We start from the raw sequence: 18,006 nt of genomic DNA on the forward strand, positions 1-18,006 counted from the left end.
TACAGGGATACCCTTTACTATCTAAAATGACTCTTGACTGTGTTTCAGCAATTTAGTGAAGTCCGGTGAGTCTAGTTTTGGCTTTAATCTGATCTTAATAATTGTACTTTTTAATGTATAGTGCCTTTATTGCATCACCCAGGCCTGATCCTGACATGCAGGATAATTCTGGAGAAGCTGTACATAAGATTTTTAAAGGGTAAAGCTACTCTCTGATGCTCAGCAATGAAAAAAAAATTTCACAACGTTCCTTCAGACTAAAGACTGTTCTAGCACTGGTGGTGGTCCTACTTTGCGAGAGAGGTTGTACTGATGACCAGGCAACCTCCAGACATCTCTTCCAACTGACTTTTCTATGATGTTACGGGCCTGGCTTATTCAGTCCTACACAACAGAGCATCTTTCTAATCTCTTCATGAGGTCTGCTACATTCTTGAGTTGAACCAGAAGCCAGTATTTATGTTTTTCATGGCTTTTCTGTGTGAGTCTGAGTTGGTTCAACAATTCCCCAGGCCATGGGCTATGTCTCTATTTACATTTGTAAAGGGTCCTGCACACCCTCTGTGTCATGCAAAAAACAGTCTCAAGAGAACTGCAACTGTTCTTCAGTGTCTAATTATATGGACACCTTATATGAAGAAATATCTCACTGACTTAAGGAAAAGCTAACCATGAACTTAAAGCTGATCATATATTTAAGTGGTTTTCAGAACACAGATAATAAAACAGTGAGGATTGAATTTAACCAAGACTGTTGTCCTATGAGCAGCAAAGCCTTCCTGATTGTAACAGTTTGTGGATTTATAAAATCTTACAGCATGTTTGAGCTGTTGGGAAGTGTGAAGGTGAGCTGCTATGAATGGAAAGAGATGAGAATGTGAGCTTGAGTGCAAGGTCTCAGTTGTCCCCTCTTCTTCACTGTTAGCTCCTTTCCTGCCTTAGCTCCAAATAGCTCTCCCCTAAGCAAACCTACAGGAAAGAAAGAGAGAAGAGCTGTAAACAGGGTACATGCAGGTACTGATGGTTCTCAACCTTCTTTTACTTTGTAGTAGAAACTGCCTAAGAAGTCAACACTAGAGACAAACCTAGAGCTCCTTGGGCTAAGAGATCTCACAGAGGTTGTACCCAAAAACTGCAAGCAGCAGAAGGGGAGAAGGAAGGGATGGATAACAACATAGTGGTAGGTGTGCCAGGAAGAAAGCACCCCAGGGGTATCCAGCTTCAGAGAGCTCTGTTGCACAGTGTCATGGTGAATACTGGTATGACTAGAACAGCTGCATCAGCAGTAATGCAACAAAAACGCCCAGAATAGAACATCGAACAAGAGGAAATGGCCTCAAGTTGCACCAAGGAAGATTTAAATTGGATATTAGTAAAAATTTCTTCACCAAAAGGGTTATCAAGCACTGGAACAGGCTGTCCGGGGAAGTGGTTGAGTCATCATCCCTGGAGGTATTTAAAAGACACATAAATGTGGCAGTAATAGACATGGTTTAGTGGTGGACTTAGCAGTGCTAGGTTAATGGTTGGACTCAATGATCTTAAAGGTCTTTTCCAACCTAAACGATTCTATGATTCTATGATTTATATGCCATTTTTCTTTTCACCTGAGAAATTAATTTCAGAACAGAATGAAATAAGTAGATGTAATTGAACAGACATCCAGCTTAATACTTGTCTTTATAATATCTGATAACTATATATTTTTCAGAGAACCCAGTGTTGGATTCTCAGTTGACTCATTCATTGTGCAAGTATCTATTAGATTTCCAACCGCTGAGATTTATTTCTTTTCATTAAAAGTTCGTATTATTATTTATATGGTCAATAACATAAGTAATGTTGGAAACAATAAGTATTAAAGCCTAGGAAATATTCAAGTCAATAATAACAGAAGAAAAGAAAAATATGTAGTACATATTAAAAATGAAAACAATTGTTATAAATATAATGGCCTTAAATATTTGCTTTTATGTGACAGATGTTTTTAACAAAATGTCTGTGTTGGCAGTTTGAGCACACTTATGATTTTAATTTGTGTAATATTCCCTTTTAGTATTGATGTCTATTTACAACATCTGTGAAGGGTCTGTAACCTGAATGTGACAGGGAAAAACTAACAGTCTGCTGTTGGAATCTTTCCACTGGGTCCATGTAACAGACTATTAACAAAAATCTTAAATAGCTTTTCTAATCATCAACAGCAATCTTACGCAAATTATATCAGACCCAAAGGACCTGATTAACTTTAAAATGCCTTACAGACCTGAAACATAAATTTTGCTCCTCCTGCCTTCCTCTGTAAAGTCAAAATCGGATCATATCGCAGGCACCAGTTTTAGCTAGGCACACAAAAAATCAGTATGCAAGGCAGGCTGCAGACACGCAGGCAGGGTTCCACTTTCATGACAAGGAAAGCACATTTCTGAGTATTGAAATTAAATGTAATCCTCTTTTTTTTTTTTTCCCCTGTTGCTCTTCTATAAATCTCCAACTGGAATTCCCATTCTGTAACAACTCTTTTAATCAGCTGGAACTTGGACAACATCCTGGCACGGGGAGGCATTAATATGTTGAAGTGTTGCTATTAAAGTGATACTACTGGTAGAGGTAGATACAGGATTTCTGCTAGAGGAAAGCCCAGTCTTACTTACCAACATCGCTTCAGAACATAGGAAAGTGTGAATGAGGGAACATGAGCTGTCCTTTGCTATTAGTTGTTTAATATTTGCACCAAAATTTGAAATGTTAACTATTATGGTTATGTCCCAGAGGTCTTTTCCACAGAGTTCTTGCTTGTTCACGCCTTCTAAATCAGGAGCCAAGATTCTCCCCACCTTTTGCCACTTAGGCCCTCTCTTCCCCTCCCCTCCCACACGTACCCTTTGTTTGACCCCATCTATACTACAATAGCTATTTAATTAACAACAGTTGTTAAATTTGTTTATGACCTGACCTTATAACACAGTTTGGCTGGCCAGTTAGAATGGAGCCAAACTGTTTTATATCTAGGTTAGGAAAAAAGCCTAGGTGGAGACCTAAGCTAAAGCGTTTTTTTCTAATAAAACCTGAAAACCAAAACACAACAAAAAAAGTCATTCCATTTGTATCACCCTTTGGCCTCATCCACCATGGCTGTCTGAGCTGCATTATAACTGAGTCCTTGACAGGGGAGCCCAACAGCCATTGCTAAAGTTTGCTATTTTTCATACAGTAGAGTAGAAAGGCGGACAGTCCTTTGAAAGCTTTTATTTAAGGCAAAAAGCTCTCTTTGTCTCTGCTGCTGTTTTCCTTGGCATTTGGAAGTTGGGTCCAGTTTCTGGCAAGAGAACCCCAGGGTCTCTGATGAATCTGGGTCTCTGCTGGGTACAGCTGCTTCCTTCTGAGCCACTAATATACAGTCCCACGGGTAGGAAATGTCTACTGTTCCCCACAGTTACTTTTTTTTCTCTCTCACTAGACATATTTAATTTCTCTTTTTCTTTCTATATCTTTTTATGCTCCTTTGCCAAAGTCCCCCTTGTTTCTTGTGTTTTCATTTCCAGTTGCTTTTTCCTTCTTTTGCTTTTTTATCCCTCAGGATTTCCACATTAAATCACTTAAAAGTAGAGCATAAAAGTCTTAGTTTAACAATAAAAAAAAAGAGTGTTAGCTTCTGTTTACCACTCTACTTCTAAAGTGCACAGAATATGGAAATCCACTGAGGCAGAACTAAGACAGCCCCCTAAGGATTGATACTGTTCTAGATGTGTTCTATATAGTTCACAAATTATGTATTGCATAAATAAAACCGGGGATGCTTTTTGTATTACTTAGGGTTTTTTCTTTTTCAGAAACATTCACATAAGGTTTTTGATACTTCAGTATCTTTAGTACCTGTATTAAGTTTCTGTGTGGTGGGGTTTTGGTAGTGGGGGAGGCACTACAGAGGTGGCTCCTGTGAGAAGCTTCTAGAAGCTCCCCAGCTCCAAGCCGGACCCGCCTTTGGCCAAGGCCGAACAAATTAACTATGGTGACTGCACCTCTGTGGTAAAATATTTAAGAAGGGGAACCTGCAGAGGAGGGTAGGAGTGAGGGAAATACATATGCAGACACCATGGTCAGTTGAAGAAGGAAGAGCAGGGGAAGGTGTGCTGGTGCAGAGCCCGTGGTGAGAGGGCAGGCTGTGCCCCTGTGGCCCGTGGAGGTCCATGGTGGAGCAGATGCCCACCTGCAGCCCATGGAGGACGCCATGCCAGAGGAGGTGGCTGTGCCTGAAGAAGGCCAGGACTCTGAGGGAAGCCCACACTGGAACAGTCTGTTGCTGGGAGGACTGAAGCCTGTGGGAGGGACCCATGCTGGAACAGTTCATTAAGAGCTGCAGCCTGTGGGAAGAACTCATACTGGAGAAGTTTGTGGAGGACTGTCTCCTCTGGAAGGGACACTATACTGGAGCCAGGGAAGGGTGTGAGGAGTTGTCTCCTTGAGAAGAAAGGAGGGAGTGGCAGAAACAATGGGTGATGAACTGACTGCAATCCCACTCCCCTGCCCCCCTGCACCACTGGAGGGGAGAAGGTAGAGAGATCAGGAGCAAAGCTGAGTCCAGGAAGAAGGGAGGCTTGGGGAAAGGTGTTTTCAAGATGTGGTTGTATTTCTCATTATCCTACTCTGATTTAATGGGCAAATTAGTGGTGGAGGTGGTCAAATTAAATTGATGCTATTTCTTCCCAAATTCTGTCTGTCTTTTGACTGTGACCATAATTTGTGAGTCATCCGTCCCTGTCCTTGTCTCAATTCCCAAGACTTTTGTTATGATTTCTCCTCCCCATCCCACCAGGGAGAAGGAGTGAGCAAGCAGCTGCATGGTGCTCAGTTGCCCTCTGGCTTAAACCAGGACAGTTGCCTTGGGCTTAAACCAGGACAATACCTCAATGGAAATACCCCTCTCTGAGTTCAGGATGGTTCCCCAAGCATTCTGCTGCTTAAGCGAAACTGACTTGGAAAGTTTTATTTCATCTCTGTGAAGAGAAATGTGACTGCAGATGGGTCTAGAGCCAGACCGTGGCAGACTCTGAGTGTATTTGCACACTGGAGAGGAGAAGAAGCAAGGCCTCACTCCATGTGAATGGAAGAAACCAAAGGAACTTACCTGCCTGCCCTCTGAAGGAAGGTTGGTTATCGGTAGCAGGGAGAGCTACTCTTCAATTATGCCAATGTCACTGCTCATAGAAGAGGATTCAGCACTGCTGGGGTTGCTGTCTCTGAGACAAAGCCAGCCCAGATGATTCATTAGCACTTTTCATGAATGCATATCCTGGCCAAACTGGCACTCAATTTTAAAAAAGAAAAAGAAAAAAAAAAAAAAAAAAGTGAGCATGGGTGGACAAACAGACAAACATTTCATACTGTGAATTTTCAGGTTTTACAGTAAAGTCTTCAGACGTTCACTGGAGAAAACTAAGTACATTTGGTCTCAAACATCTCACTTCTGTCGAGCATCTGAGCTCAAAATGGGCTTTCCATGAGATTTCATCCACTTCCCAGTCACATTTACAGTCAACCTAGCACAGCAGTGGAAGTGCTGTCAGAGTATCTCCTCATTGCCACTTCACCCCATCAAAGCAAGAAGGCACAAAACTTAATTTCATAGTCTTTGTTTATTCAAATGTGAAAAATATTTCAGCTTGAAATCGGTCAGATTTTTGGATACAGGCTCAGCCTCTTTCTTATTTTATTCAAACTGACTTAGTTCAAGTTCTGTTACTGTCCTTTTGAACTAGTTCTCCTGTTCTCTTTGTGTAATGAGCTGTACATGTTCCAAAACAGTTGAGTGAAGTTAAATCATGAAACAATGGATCTCTGCTGAACCTGACTGTCAAGGAAAAATTAAAAACATATTTTGGAGAAAGGCTAAGGAATCGTATCAACCACTAGTCTGGGTACATTCAGAAGATTTGGGAACATTAATAAACCTGAGTTCAACTGTTAATGTATGGCTTTTCTACAGAAGTTTGTGTTCAAAGAGTTTTAGTCTTCTGTTCAACTCACTCATGATGTACATAGCAGAATCAGTTCCCTTACCCAAAATGAAATCTTGGACTCTTCTGTGTTTCTTGAATTAAATTGTTCCAGGTAGACACAAGTTTTGGACTGGTATTCACCTATTCATAAAAAGTTTTAATGGAACTAAATGAAAATTTCTTGTATTCTTTGCAATATTTTTCTACATTATCTATAGCTATATCAAAGCAGATAAATCACTATATTAAATACACATAATTGCTTAATTGCTTAATTGCTATTACTTTCAGACTGGTTTCCCACAATTCCTGCAATAGGACAGTCTGTCCTCCTCTTCTGACCTCCATGGCCCATTTCAATCAAATTAGAGTAAGGTTCAAACTGAAATCTTACCTTAGGTTCTTAACTTGAACAAACATTTCAAGGAACTGGAGAAGAAGCCCTCCTAGAGCAACGTTTCCCTCTATAGTCAGTGGAGACAGGTAAATTTCTTTGGATGTCTCTGAAGGCAGACCTTGTCCATGAAATGTAGATGCTTAGTCTCAGAAAGGCAGCAATGATCTACAGTGGCTTGCGGGAGGGGCAGAAGCATCGAAAGAACACTGGCTCCTTAGCCTTCTTGAATTTAAGCTCCAGTTAGGTCCCTCATGCAGGCTTGATCACATCTTGGACTTCTATGGATTAATGAAGATTGTCTGGAGGATATAGGTCCTCAGACAATTTGCCCTCACTGAGACAAAGACACGCTGAGCTCAGCTATTGCATGGTCCGTCTCGCCGTGGCCAGGGGGCCAACTGGCACACCCACAGCTCTAGATAAGCTGCAGCATATGATGAATCTCAGCTGGCTGAAATGGTCAAGAGGACCTGGGCAGAGGACCTGGGGTTATGATGGGGGAGACTGAAGAACAAAGATATAAATCCATAAGAACCAATTTGTTCCTTTTAGAATTTGTTTGCATTCAGTAGTTCTGCTGCTCACAAAACAACTTATTCAAGTATGTCAGTTGCTTTTGTTTACTCTTGTAAATGCCAAATGCATTCCAAATGCAACTGCTGGAGTAATGGGTAAGCCTGCCCTTACTGTACCAATTGCTTTTCCAGGACATCAGATGCAAATCTTGTGTTGAAGGAATATATTTTTTGTGGGAGGATTTGCTGATATTGCAGTCCAAATGCTTAACTCTTACAGGAACAAGCATTGCACTGACTCTTGCTTACATTTTTAATCCTTCTTTGGCCCCTGGCCATTTTCTAAATAAATGAAACATGCCTATATTGTTCCGTCCAGCAGACAGATGATAAAAAGTCTGTTTCAGACTATAGGCAAGTCAGTCTTCAAGCAGTCACTTCTAAAGATATGGAACAAGTACAGCAGTCTTTAAGTTTAATACCACCCTTGCACATTTTAAAACAATTTACAATCTTTCTTTGTAATCAATTTGGTTACTTCCCAAATCCAGTACAGGGGATGTTTCATTGCCAATTTTTCATTTCTGGTATGATGTTCTTGATAAGGGTTATGTCAAAGACAACACTTCTTGATCTGTACAGAATCTTTGATATAGCATCTCACACAGGTCCTTTGTTTCAATAAAGCTATGGATGGTACATGTACCTTAACAAGTCATTCTTTTGATGATCTGCTTTGAAGGTCACAAAATACTGTTAATGATGTTCCAAATAACGAGGACCCTTTGCCTTCTAGAATTCCCCTTGAGAATACACTTGGCTGAAATAAATGTTTATGTATTCTAACAATATGATCTCTTTGAAGTGCTCAAAAAATAACAGACTTACTTACATTAGTGAAGACACAACACTTCATAAGCCAGGGTATAATTCAACTGAGAATTCTGATTTTCAGTCTGATTTAAAAGTAACCTTAGAATACAGCTGTTTTCAACATGATTATCCCATGCAACAAGCTATCTCTACACAATCTTCACCCACAACTCCTAGAAATAGGTGAGCCTTATAAGATTTATTTGAATATTGACCTCTTGTGCCTGCTTGCAGTAGACCTATTTGGCAAAAATTCTCACTGGCTACACTATGAGCCACACTGAAGCATGGCTGTGTCTGTAATAGTAAATAAATCAGGCCAGGGTGCCTGCCATGGTCCCAAGGGAAGAATCATGATGCTGAGGCTGTACTCCTTCCCCAAAACAGAGTGGCCTACTTGTTGGGAACAGTTGTGTTGTCACTGACATCATGATGGGACAGTGTCTGGGAGCTTACTAGTTGGCACAGGACTATGCTGGGAGTTGCTACCAGTTAGGCAATACAGATAGTTCCTGGACAGTGTTTGAGGCCATGCTCTAACCCTGTTTACTTCTCCTGATGTCACTCACAGTCACAGTAAAGAAGTCACAGCCAGGAATTATGGAAGAGGCAGGTGAAGCAGTCTGTGTCCTCAGGGACTGGACCCCTCTAACAGTGGAAATACTGAATCCTGGCCTCAGAATTTCATGGAACCAAATGAGGAACCAATACCTTGTTTTAAATACATTTCTTTGGATGTGAGGACAGTGTTTGTGGTATGATTTACATTAGGGTCCTTGCATTTAAAACTCTCAACCTGCTATAGACCTGGTTCTTCTTTCTAAATCTACTCATACAAGTGCCCTCTGCTTACAAATCCCCCTGGCTTCCACCTCTAAGCAATGTTCAGCTCTCCCACATTTCTGGCCCTGTGGAGCTATTTTTATGCATAATCACAGATGGGATAAAAGTATAGAGTAGGCAGATCACCCCTCCTAGAATAAGCTTTTAGAATAACAACAAAACAATAGTTTCAAACTCACCAGTGAAGCCTGGTTTCTAATGAATGTGTGTCCTATAGCTGATTGAACTTTCCTTTGAATTGTGGCATGAAATCAAGTTCTTATTAGACATCAGATAATCCATGCAGATGCTAGCCATTTTATGAATGCTATCATTCATAGCCGGGAAGTCTTCAGGAATATTCACACCCAGTTTGAAATGAAAGAATTCTTAGAAGAGAGAAATCTTGGCTGTGATGTTGATACTCCACTGCCTTGTGAGGCATGAACATCAAAATACTCATGGCTAATGCATTTAGAAATTGTGTTTCTTCATCTTACATTCCTATTCTCCCCTGGAAAGGTCACTAATGCCATCTAAAGTACCTTAAGATAGCTGACACATGCATATGGAGCTAGGCAATATGACAAAAGAGCTACGGGAGACCAGTGCCCCCCTGGACCAGATGTGGGTGTCCAGATGTTCCAATCCACAACCAAATCAAGCCTGCAGTCATTAAATGCCATGGATTTTAGAAGAGCTGTTAGGCCATCCAGACATGGACATGTGTTTTAGGAGGAGCTGAATGTCACCTGAAGAGTGTTTCTCTCCTCAACGTAGAAGTGTATCCTTATAAAATATGAACCTTCATCAAAGGTGGCTGAAGTCAGTGACCACTCACTGAGGGAGGACTCAGACATGCATACATCCACACAGCATGCTCCCCTAAGCCTGCTTCCTTAGGAGACTGGGCTATAAACACCACTCAGAGCTTCCACAATTATTTTTCTGTTGTTCCTAGTTCCCTATACCATTCTATCCATGGTGGAGGACAGGAACCTTCTACCTGATCTAGAGGAGGACTGTTATGCCAGACCCAGTGACAGGAATTCAGTGGGCCTGCTGGGGGACTGTCTGGGTTTGAAGAAGATGAATGACCATCTTCGTTGGCAACTGCACTTGGCAGGTTGGCACAAAGTATTTGCTAGAAAAGAAGCTGAGCCTGTATGGATGGATCTCTCTGAAGACAGCATTATAAACAGTTCTCTTCTTTGGGATCTCACCTCAAGGGCTTTCTGAAAGAGGATGAGTCTGTTGGTTTATGCTTGTATGACTGAAAGCAGAACTATTTAAATTTCATAATTAACCATGATGGACCTCATTTCTGAGTGTGGAATGCTGTCTTAGTTATTGCTGGATATTAGAATTATGAATGTGTTGCTTCAGTAACAGGATTGCTGTTAGTAAAAAGCAGGGAGGAAAAAAATGGCAGAAACAAAACCATTAAACACACAGTGGTTGTTCAGAGAGAATTCCTCAAAGAAGAAACATGGAAACACAGATCAAAGGGAGTGATATTAATAGTTGTCTAAAGATGGATGAGAATAATAAGAAGAGGCATTTTTTGGACTATATAGATAGCATTCTAGGATTAATAGTACTGATTTGTCTAAGAAATCTAGGCTTCTATTCCTCACTATCAAAGGGATGAAGTCTCAGACTGCTGAAGCCTAAGACTGCTGAAACATTTTGGTGCATAGAATGACACACACATAGACATATACATATAAATATTTTATATGGAAAAAAAAAATATTTTACATGGTTGTGTCTATGTACACAGATATATAAGTATACGTATCTATGTGTATGAATTGTGGTAGAAAGGTAGTTTCTGAGCTTTTTTACCTTACGGATACTACATTTCTAACCATTGATACTGTGGAAGGAAAGTCCAGCATCAAGACTGCCAAAGTACTGTTGGCTTATAATAATAATAACGCCATCACATGGCACTTATGAGGTTCACTGTAACATGCAAACTCAAGTATTGTCTTCTTTCTCACCAACCTGGACATTGTGTTTGCATAGTTTTTTTTCATGCTCTGCTTTTCAAGTGAACACTTGTTTTCGGAGACTGTCCTGGTGGGGCTGAGAAATTCATTGAAATCTACAGTACAGGAAGGCGGTGTTAATATGGCCACTGTAACACTTTCAATGCAACAACTTTTAATCTGAAAATATTCAGCAAAGTCTCCATATGTTTGGTGGTTTTTTTAAAAAATATGTTAGTGTCTTATTCTTTCTTTTTTTTTTTTTTTTTTTTTTCCAGTATGAGTCATAATCTGGAGGATATTGCAGTACTTACTGCCATAGATGAATGTATCATGCACATTAAACAAGTGTTGCTACTGTTCACTTTAAGCCAGCTCACAATCTGTATACTCATTCAACTTTTTTCTCCAAACAGTATACATCATTCTGAGCAGCTTCTATAAACAGACTAAGTTCTGCTTGCTATAGCAACACACCTCCAATAAGTGAATTTTCTGGTTGATTAAAGAGAGGAAAAATAATATTTCTTAGGTGCTCTGAAAGAAAATTGGGAGATCCACCATACTTGAGTCAACAACTATCTGCTTATGTTAACCCCACAATAAGGTCCTCATGCATCCTTAGGATGTGATGGATACACAAAAGATGCAGGAAAAAAAGTAAGAGGTAATGATAACAACTGTATGTAAACTGGGGCCTGTCCTGGTACGGAAAAGAGGGTAATGGAGAAAGGTTCTTACCTGCTCATCTGAGGTATCTTTGATTTAGATATCTACCTCTAGATAGATGGGCTAACTCTGAGATAAACTTATAAAGTGGTTCAGATGAATGCTACTGTTTCTCTTCATTACCTATAAAAAAGACACTAAATAATCATCTTGAACTTAGATATTTAAAGTATAAAATTAGGCAACATGAATCCTGTGGTTTCTGTGCGTGTGCCTGTATTTTCCCATCTAATTCTGATTTATTTTCTTTTTCTCACTCCTATTTGACCTGACACACAGGCAAACTTTGGAACCCAGCAGGTTATTTCTGTTAAGGCAGAAATTGGTAATTTGTTACCTATAGGTGTGACAGAACCTTGTTTAGTGCAAAGGACAAAGTGATTTCTGCTCAGAGCTAGATAGAATAATTTTTCACCATTGCTTGAATGCTTTTAAATGAATACTGTTGTTTTCTTTAAAATGGGCTATTTTTAATAAGAGAAGTACTTGCTTAGATTAATAGTGTCATGAAGAACTATTTAAAATAACTATTTTTCAGATTGAAAAATTGACTTGGAATTTCAGTTAGAAATTCAAACATGGTTTTGAGAGTTGTTTTATAGATTTGTAATGCCTCTATGTGTTCTTTCTGGTCAATGCCCTCTGTATGTTAGCCTCCATACGTTCTTTTGAGTCACAGCAAAACCTTCTAAGGTCACTAGGATTTAAATATAGGGATTAAACAGCTCTTAAGTATTTTTGGATTAAAAAAACTGAGATTGGAAAACTGCTTTGTGACACAAGCAAACCTATTCTGGAGGACAAGACGACTGCACACCTGGACCTGTTCCCTCCTATGTGCCCATGTGTGTGTGTTTCACGTGACCAAAATGGCAATTTTTCCTGCCACAGATAGAGATTGATCCAAGGCATGTTGTAACGAGAGGATCCCGTTACTTGAACTGAGGGAGATGGATGGTGCGTATCAGTCACATCAGGGAGTATTTTTGGTCACACAATGAGAAAGCACTATGATTTGCTTTGGTGGGTCAGAGCACAGATACTTCATCACCACTTTATGTTCTATTAAAGTATGCTAAGAATACACCATTTGTCATTTAAATTAGCTTATTCTAATGTATAATGAAGCATGATTCATGTTTCCTTATACAGTTTTATTAGGCTTTTCAGTTTTCATATTTATCTGTTGTTTTTATTTTTTTATGTGTGTATCCACCATTAGTTGTGAGGATAAATGTGATTCTTGTCTAATAGGAAGAAAAATAGGGGGGGGGGGGGGGGGGGGAAGACCGAATAAAATAATTTCAATTTGTTTCAATGCCAAACATATTTTAATAAAACCAAACAAAACAGTAATTTGACCTGTGGTGAACAGAAACAGTATTTCAAATTAGATAACTTAAAATGAATAGTAATTATCCTGGTACATCAGCTAAAGTTACATGTATCAATAGGCCTTTTACTGGGATGAAATGTACTACTGCATACGTACAGCTGACCCTTAAATGTACAGATCAATGGATTTAAAGTTATGCATGTAAATGTTTGAACCACTGAAGCGTAAAATGGATAAACTTGGCCCATAAATATAATTTGTTTGTTGAAACAGTGTAAAATGAAACATAATCATAAGTGGAAACATTTTTGTCTTTTCAATGACAACCTTGACTTAACAATGAATCACACTTCTTTCTAAACATTGTTTCATTTCTTGCTCCCAGTAAGATTTAAAATTTGCTGCACTTAAAGCTCGTGTAAGGAGGAGGAAGGGTTAATTCCTCAGCTGAAGGTGGACAAAGGTAGCGTTTCTTTGGCAGCAGAAAGTAAGAAATTTTTGTTTGGCAAAAGAGATGTTTGCATTTGCACAGACATTTGGATTATGAGAAGCAGCCCTAGCAGAAATGAATTAATAGACAGCATGCAGGTGAAGTCTGAATGCAAATCGAATGGCTCTGAAATGTGTAAAACAATTGTCCTCGGATCGGATGCAGTCCCATATTGCATGCATTTAGCTCTCTGGACATGATGAGTCATACGGACCCAAATGAGAATACCCATGTGTGTAAAATTAAGATCTGAGTATTTACAATGATATCACCACAGCAGTTCAGATCAGTCTAGTGTTTTAAACTTCAACACTTTCTTTCTGGGAGATATCACTAATGTTTAAAAGGGTTGGCAAGACTGGAGGGAAAGTATTTAAGTCTTAAGAAAATAAGACTTTAGTATCATCAGCTCCTGACAGAAATCCCTAATTAGTGTATCTTTTGTTTATAATAATATAGTATATCCTATGTTTATAAAGACAGATAGTGTATCTCAAATGTGCACAAGTAACAACAGGAAGTTTTAAATATTTAATATGTATAAATTACTGCATTATTTTTATTCCAAAACTGATGTCATTCTAGAGCCTTATGCAAGCTCACTTGAGAATTTCTGTTTGGGGCATTTTGAAGTATCCAAGAAAAAGATTTGTACCTGAAAGTTCCTGGAAAAGGACATTATAGATCCCAGAGCCAATATGCATCTAGAGATTGTGGGAGGTACTCATCAATCAAAAGAAATTAACAGCTGAAACATCCATTCAGTTCAATTGATGTTAGGAGCACTCAGCACCTCTGAAAATTAGCTGGTTTACCAGGTGCCTAATAAGGTTGGATTGGTGCTTTGAAAAATGTGGGCTTAATAAGTCCGTTCTGTAAATGTACGGCAATGTTTGCTATGGTGTTTCCATCACACACCACAGTCACAGAGGAAATAGGATGTCTGGAATAACTGCAGGTTATGCCTTTAGACTTGACCCTGACACACGCTGCACCTGGAGGTTTGCAGGGTTGGATTCCCGGCTTTTCCAGAGTTTTTTTAAGCTCAGTGGTGTACAACAGCCTGCGTCTTGCTGTCATTTTCAGGACTGGAGGCCAAATCGATATTGTTATTTATGGAGAACCTTTTCTCCATATGGAAGACTTTCCTTCTAGGAAGGTTTCAAACACAGCAACCAGCTCTGTTCTGCTCTTCCACTGCTCTTATATGGATTACAGTGGAACAGTTGGGAGCCTCTTTCTCTCTGCTAACACAAGTACTGAGGGCAGTTTTATGAGACCCATCAGTGAATGTTGCAATCCAGGCATATGCTACAGCAAATTGCAATCACTTTGAAAGCAAAGGATTTCAGTGGGGACTTCTTCAAAACACATGATGTCGTGTGGTCTTTGGGACTTAGATCTTGCCCTACTTCAAGCAGGGAAAAAAATCAGAAAAATCAAAATAAAACTAATTTAGATTAATGTAATCTCAGTTATGAATGTATATGCTCAAACTTCAGGAAATTATTTTTTTTCAGCCTTACATCAACTCAGCTGTGTTGCATATGTTGGTTTTGGTTAGTTCTGCTCTGTTTTGGGCATAGATGTTAGTATGTTTTTAATATGTTTCATATCTCTGAGATCTACAATTGATATGTATCCTTTAATACTTTAGATAACCTATAATATTTATCTCCTAAATCTCTGCAATGGTGGCCATCAACCCATTCTTGTGTTGATAAAGCTAAATTTATGTACATACATACATATGTCTGAAAATATGCATACGCATGGATCTCATTTTGTGACTATGGCTCCTCGGTGTAAGAATCAGACCTATTTAACAGGATCCTATTACACACCGGGGAGGACGACTCTTATGATACAAGAGGGCCGGGGCTCTGCCCATGCCCAGCCTTGGAGGACCAAAATTCCACAGAACGGCAGTGGCTGGCAGACGCCTCTGGAGAGGGTCCCATCCAGCTCCCTGCTCAGGGCTGGGCCAGCTACAGTGGGTGCTCAGGGCAGCGCCCAGTCGGGTTTTTAACATCTCCACGGATGGAGACTCGGTGGTCGCTCAGGGCAACCTGCTCCAGTGTTCGATCACCCGCACAAATAAAGGCATTTTTTCTCATGTTTAAATGGAATTTCCTGCATTTCAGTGTGTGCCCTTTGCTTTGGGTCCTGTCAGCCGGCACCACTGAGAAGAGCCTGGCTCCACTCTCTTTCCTCCCCCGTGAGGTATTTAAGAACATGGATTAAGATCCCTGCCGAGCCTTCCCTTCTCCAGGCGAACAGCCCCAGCTTTTGGCCTTTCCTCACTTCAGATGTTCAAATCTGTTAACCACCGCCGTGGCCTTGCAGTTCTGCTTCAGGTCCAAACTCAATACGCCTAATCGCAGCTGTGCCCCCCTCAAGACAAAACTTTCGACAGAGGCGCTGCCTCCCGGCAGGGGTCGGCGGCGATGGGGCAGCGGCAGGCACCCCTCAGCTATGGCCGCCCGAGGGTCTGCCACACAGCCCTCCCGAGCGGCACCTCCCAGCGCGCGTCTGGACAGAGTCAAAGGGAAGCCGTTGCCTGCCAGCCCTCAGGGTGTGAGGGGGGAGGCGTGTATGGGGAAGCAGCCCTACTGCCAGCCCGCTCCTAGGCCAAGAGCAGGGAGACGGGCTGCGAAGGGCGCTGCGGCGCTGCCCGCCCGCCCCACAGCCCCAGGAGCCTGCAGAGCGCGGGCGGGGGGAAGTTTTGCCGCTCTCTGTCCCGCCCGCAACGGCTTGTACCATTCCCTCCACGGGGCGGGGAGCGCGGAGGGGAGGCGGCAGCTCAGCCTCGGGCAGCTCAGCCTCGGGCAGCTCAGGCCCCGCTGCCGCCCGCCCCCTCTCCCGCCCGCGGAGTGGCGCCGTCCTGCCGCCACGCGCCGGGCTGCGGGGCGCGCCGCCGCTGGGCGGGCGGTAGCGCGCGGCGCCTCTTCCCGCCTCTCCTCCGCTCCCGTGCGGCCCCGCCCCGGCCGCCATGTTGTGGCGGCGGCGGCGGGAGCGGCGGCGGGAGCGCGGGGGAGCGGCCGCCCGGGCCTTCCTGCACACGGAGCATGTACGGCGCGAAGCAGCGTCCCGCGGGCGCGCACCCTGGCCAGTGGGTGCTCGTTGCACCAGGTAACCCAGCGGGGCTCCGAGGTGGGACGGGCGCTGCCGCAGCGCTGATCTCTCGCTCTCCACCGCGCCCCGCTGAGCTGGCCCTGGCGGTGCTTGCCCGCATCGCATCGCATCGCGGCGGGGCTGGGCCGCCGCTCGGGCTGGAGACGGGTGCCTTTCTCCGAGGGCTGGAGCAGGTCTCTGGGCTGCTGTGTGCAGCCAGCCCCAGCCCTGGTGTGGTAAGGACGTTGAGAGACACAGCCTTTACACAAGGCCCTACAGAGTACCGCCCCTTCTCTCCAGGCACCCCGTTTCCCTCACTGTGTCTGTGCGGTTTATTTTTGTGTGCCGTTAAGGTTTTCGAAAGGTGAGCTTGCCCCTGTTTCGTAAACAGCGTTGTGACCCCTGGGGAAAGGAGCAGTCGAAGAGAGGTCTTGTCTGATGGAGCCTCGCCGTTGTCCCCCTGCTGCTGGCAGCCCACCTTGCCTCCATCCCCTTAGTCCGTTCCTGCGTTTTTTGAAGGAAATGGTTTAGTGCCCTTTAAAACAAGCTCCTTGGAAACCATTAGTCCAAAGTCAGAGTGAGATCTCAGCTCTTCCTCTCTGTAAATTAAAGAAGCAGACTTCCGCATGGCAGCTCTGCAGATGCAATATACACAAGGCCTTAAACACTGTGTAACTCAGTTTCTCTCAGTGCTGAATAAATGGGAAGATACCTTTTCCCCTTTATGTTTATTTTTGCCTAGTATCAGGTTTTAAAATTATAAATTCACAGATCACAAAAGGTTTTTGTGTTAAAGAGGATGAGTGAAACCGGATGTGCTCAAACTGCAAGATACTAAAGAGGAAGGAGATGAATGCTTTTTTTTAGTTTGATTTTCCAAGGAAATGCAACTTTCACAATTATCTGTGGGTCAGCTTTGTACTGTGCCTATTTCTTACCCCTACCCAAAACTTCTTTGAGCGTTAATTTCAGCCAAACTTGATAAAAAAGAGGAGCTCTTTGGAGTAATTTTATGAGCTTTGTGAAGACATCTGCAATGATGTGAGAAATGCTATAAATGGCACCACTGTAGGAAAGGTATAGCAAGAGCTGAGTTCAGCAAAGGTTGAAAACAAGGCAGGAGCTCAGTCTTGAGATCTGCATCCGTAAGGAACCAGGCTTCTCTAGTTATATGAGAAACAGAACCAATTGTTATGATTTCACTGATTCCTCTCTTCCTCTGGTTTTAACTTTTCAATTCCACCCTTTGGTATCTGACATGCTTGATGCCTAAGAAAGGAATTTATAAGTGAGGAATTCTTTTTTTTAATATTGACTCTGCAGACTAGGATTTAAAGCTGAATCTTGTATCAGATGACTAGCTATGCCAACAGATGTCCATACTGTGCAAATATTTACAAATATGCTTAACTTATGCATGAGTAGTCAGTTCTGTTCAGTAAGTTAAATTCTTCAGTAAGTGTTTGCAGGATTGGAGCCAGAGCTTGTAACTTTCATGAAGCCAGACAGTTTGTATTACCAATTATGCCAGCAGAGCTCTGACAAAATTTATATAGTACTCCAGACCTTTAAGAAAGTTTATTAAGCCTTAGTAGAACCTCAAACACATAGTGATTTTTAAAAAACTCTGGCGGATAATTTCAGAATTCCATGGCTGATGAGACTTGCCAATCATATGAATAGGACTGCTGGAATTAAATTGATTTAATGATTGTAGCTTGGTTTTAACTTTTTTTT

At 41.8% G+C, this 18,006-nt stretch overlaps 1 protein-coding gene across 3 annotated transcripts in view; it reads left to right on the forward strand.

The window, feature by feature from the left end:
• Window positions 1-16,131: 16,131 nt before the first annotated feature.
• RNASEH2B (ribonuclease H2 subunit B) overlaps window positions 16,132-18,006 on the forward strand; it is a 44,139-nt gene continuing 42,264 nt past the window's right edge. For all 3 annotated transcript variants that reach the window (XM_074913498.1, XM_074913508.1, XM_074913517.1), the window contains exon 1: window positions 16,132-16,287. In XM_074913498.1, coding sequence (XP_074769599.1) covers window positions 16,224-16,287 — 64 coding nt within the window. In that variant the 5' untranslated portion in view covers window positions 16,132-16,223. The remainder of the gene's footprint in view (window positions 16,288-18,006) is intronic.

This window comes from Athene noctua, chromosome 1, assembly GCF_965140245.1.
Source record: "Athene noctua chromosome 1, bAthNoc1.hap1.1, whole genome shotgun sequence".
Classification (NCBI taxonomy): domain Eukaryota; kingdom Metazoa; phylum Chordata; class Aves; order Strigiformes; family Strigidae; genus Athene; species Athene noctua.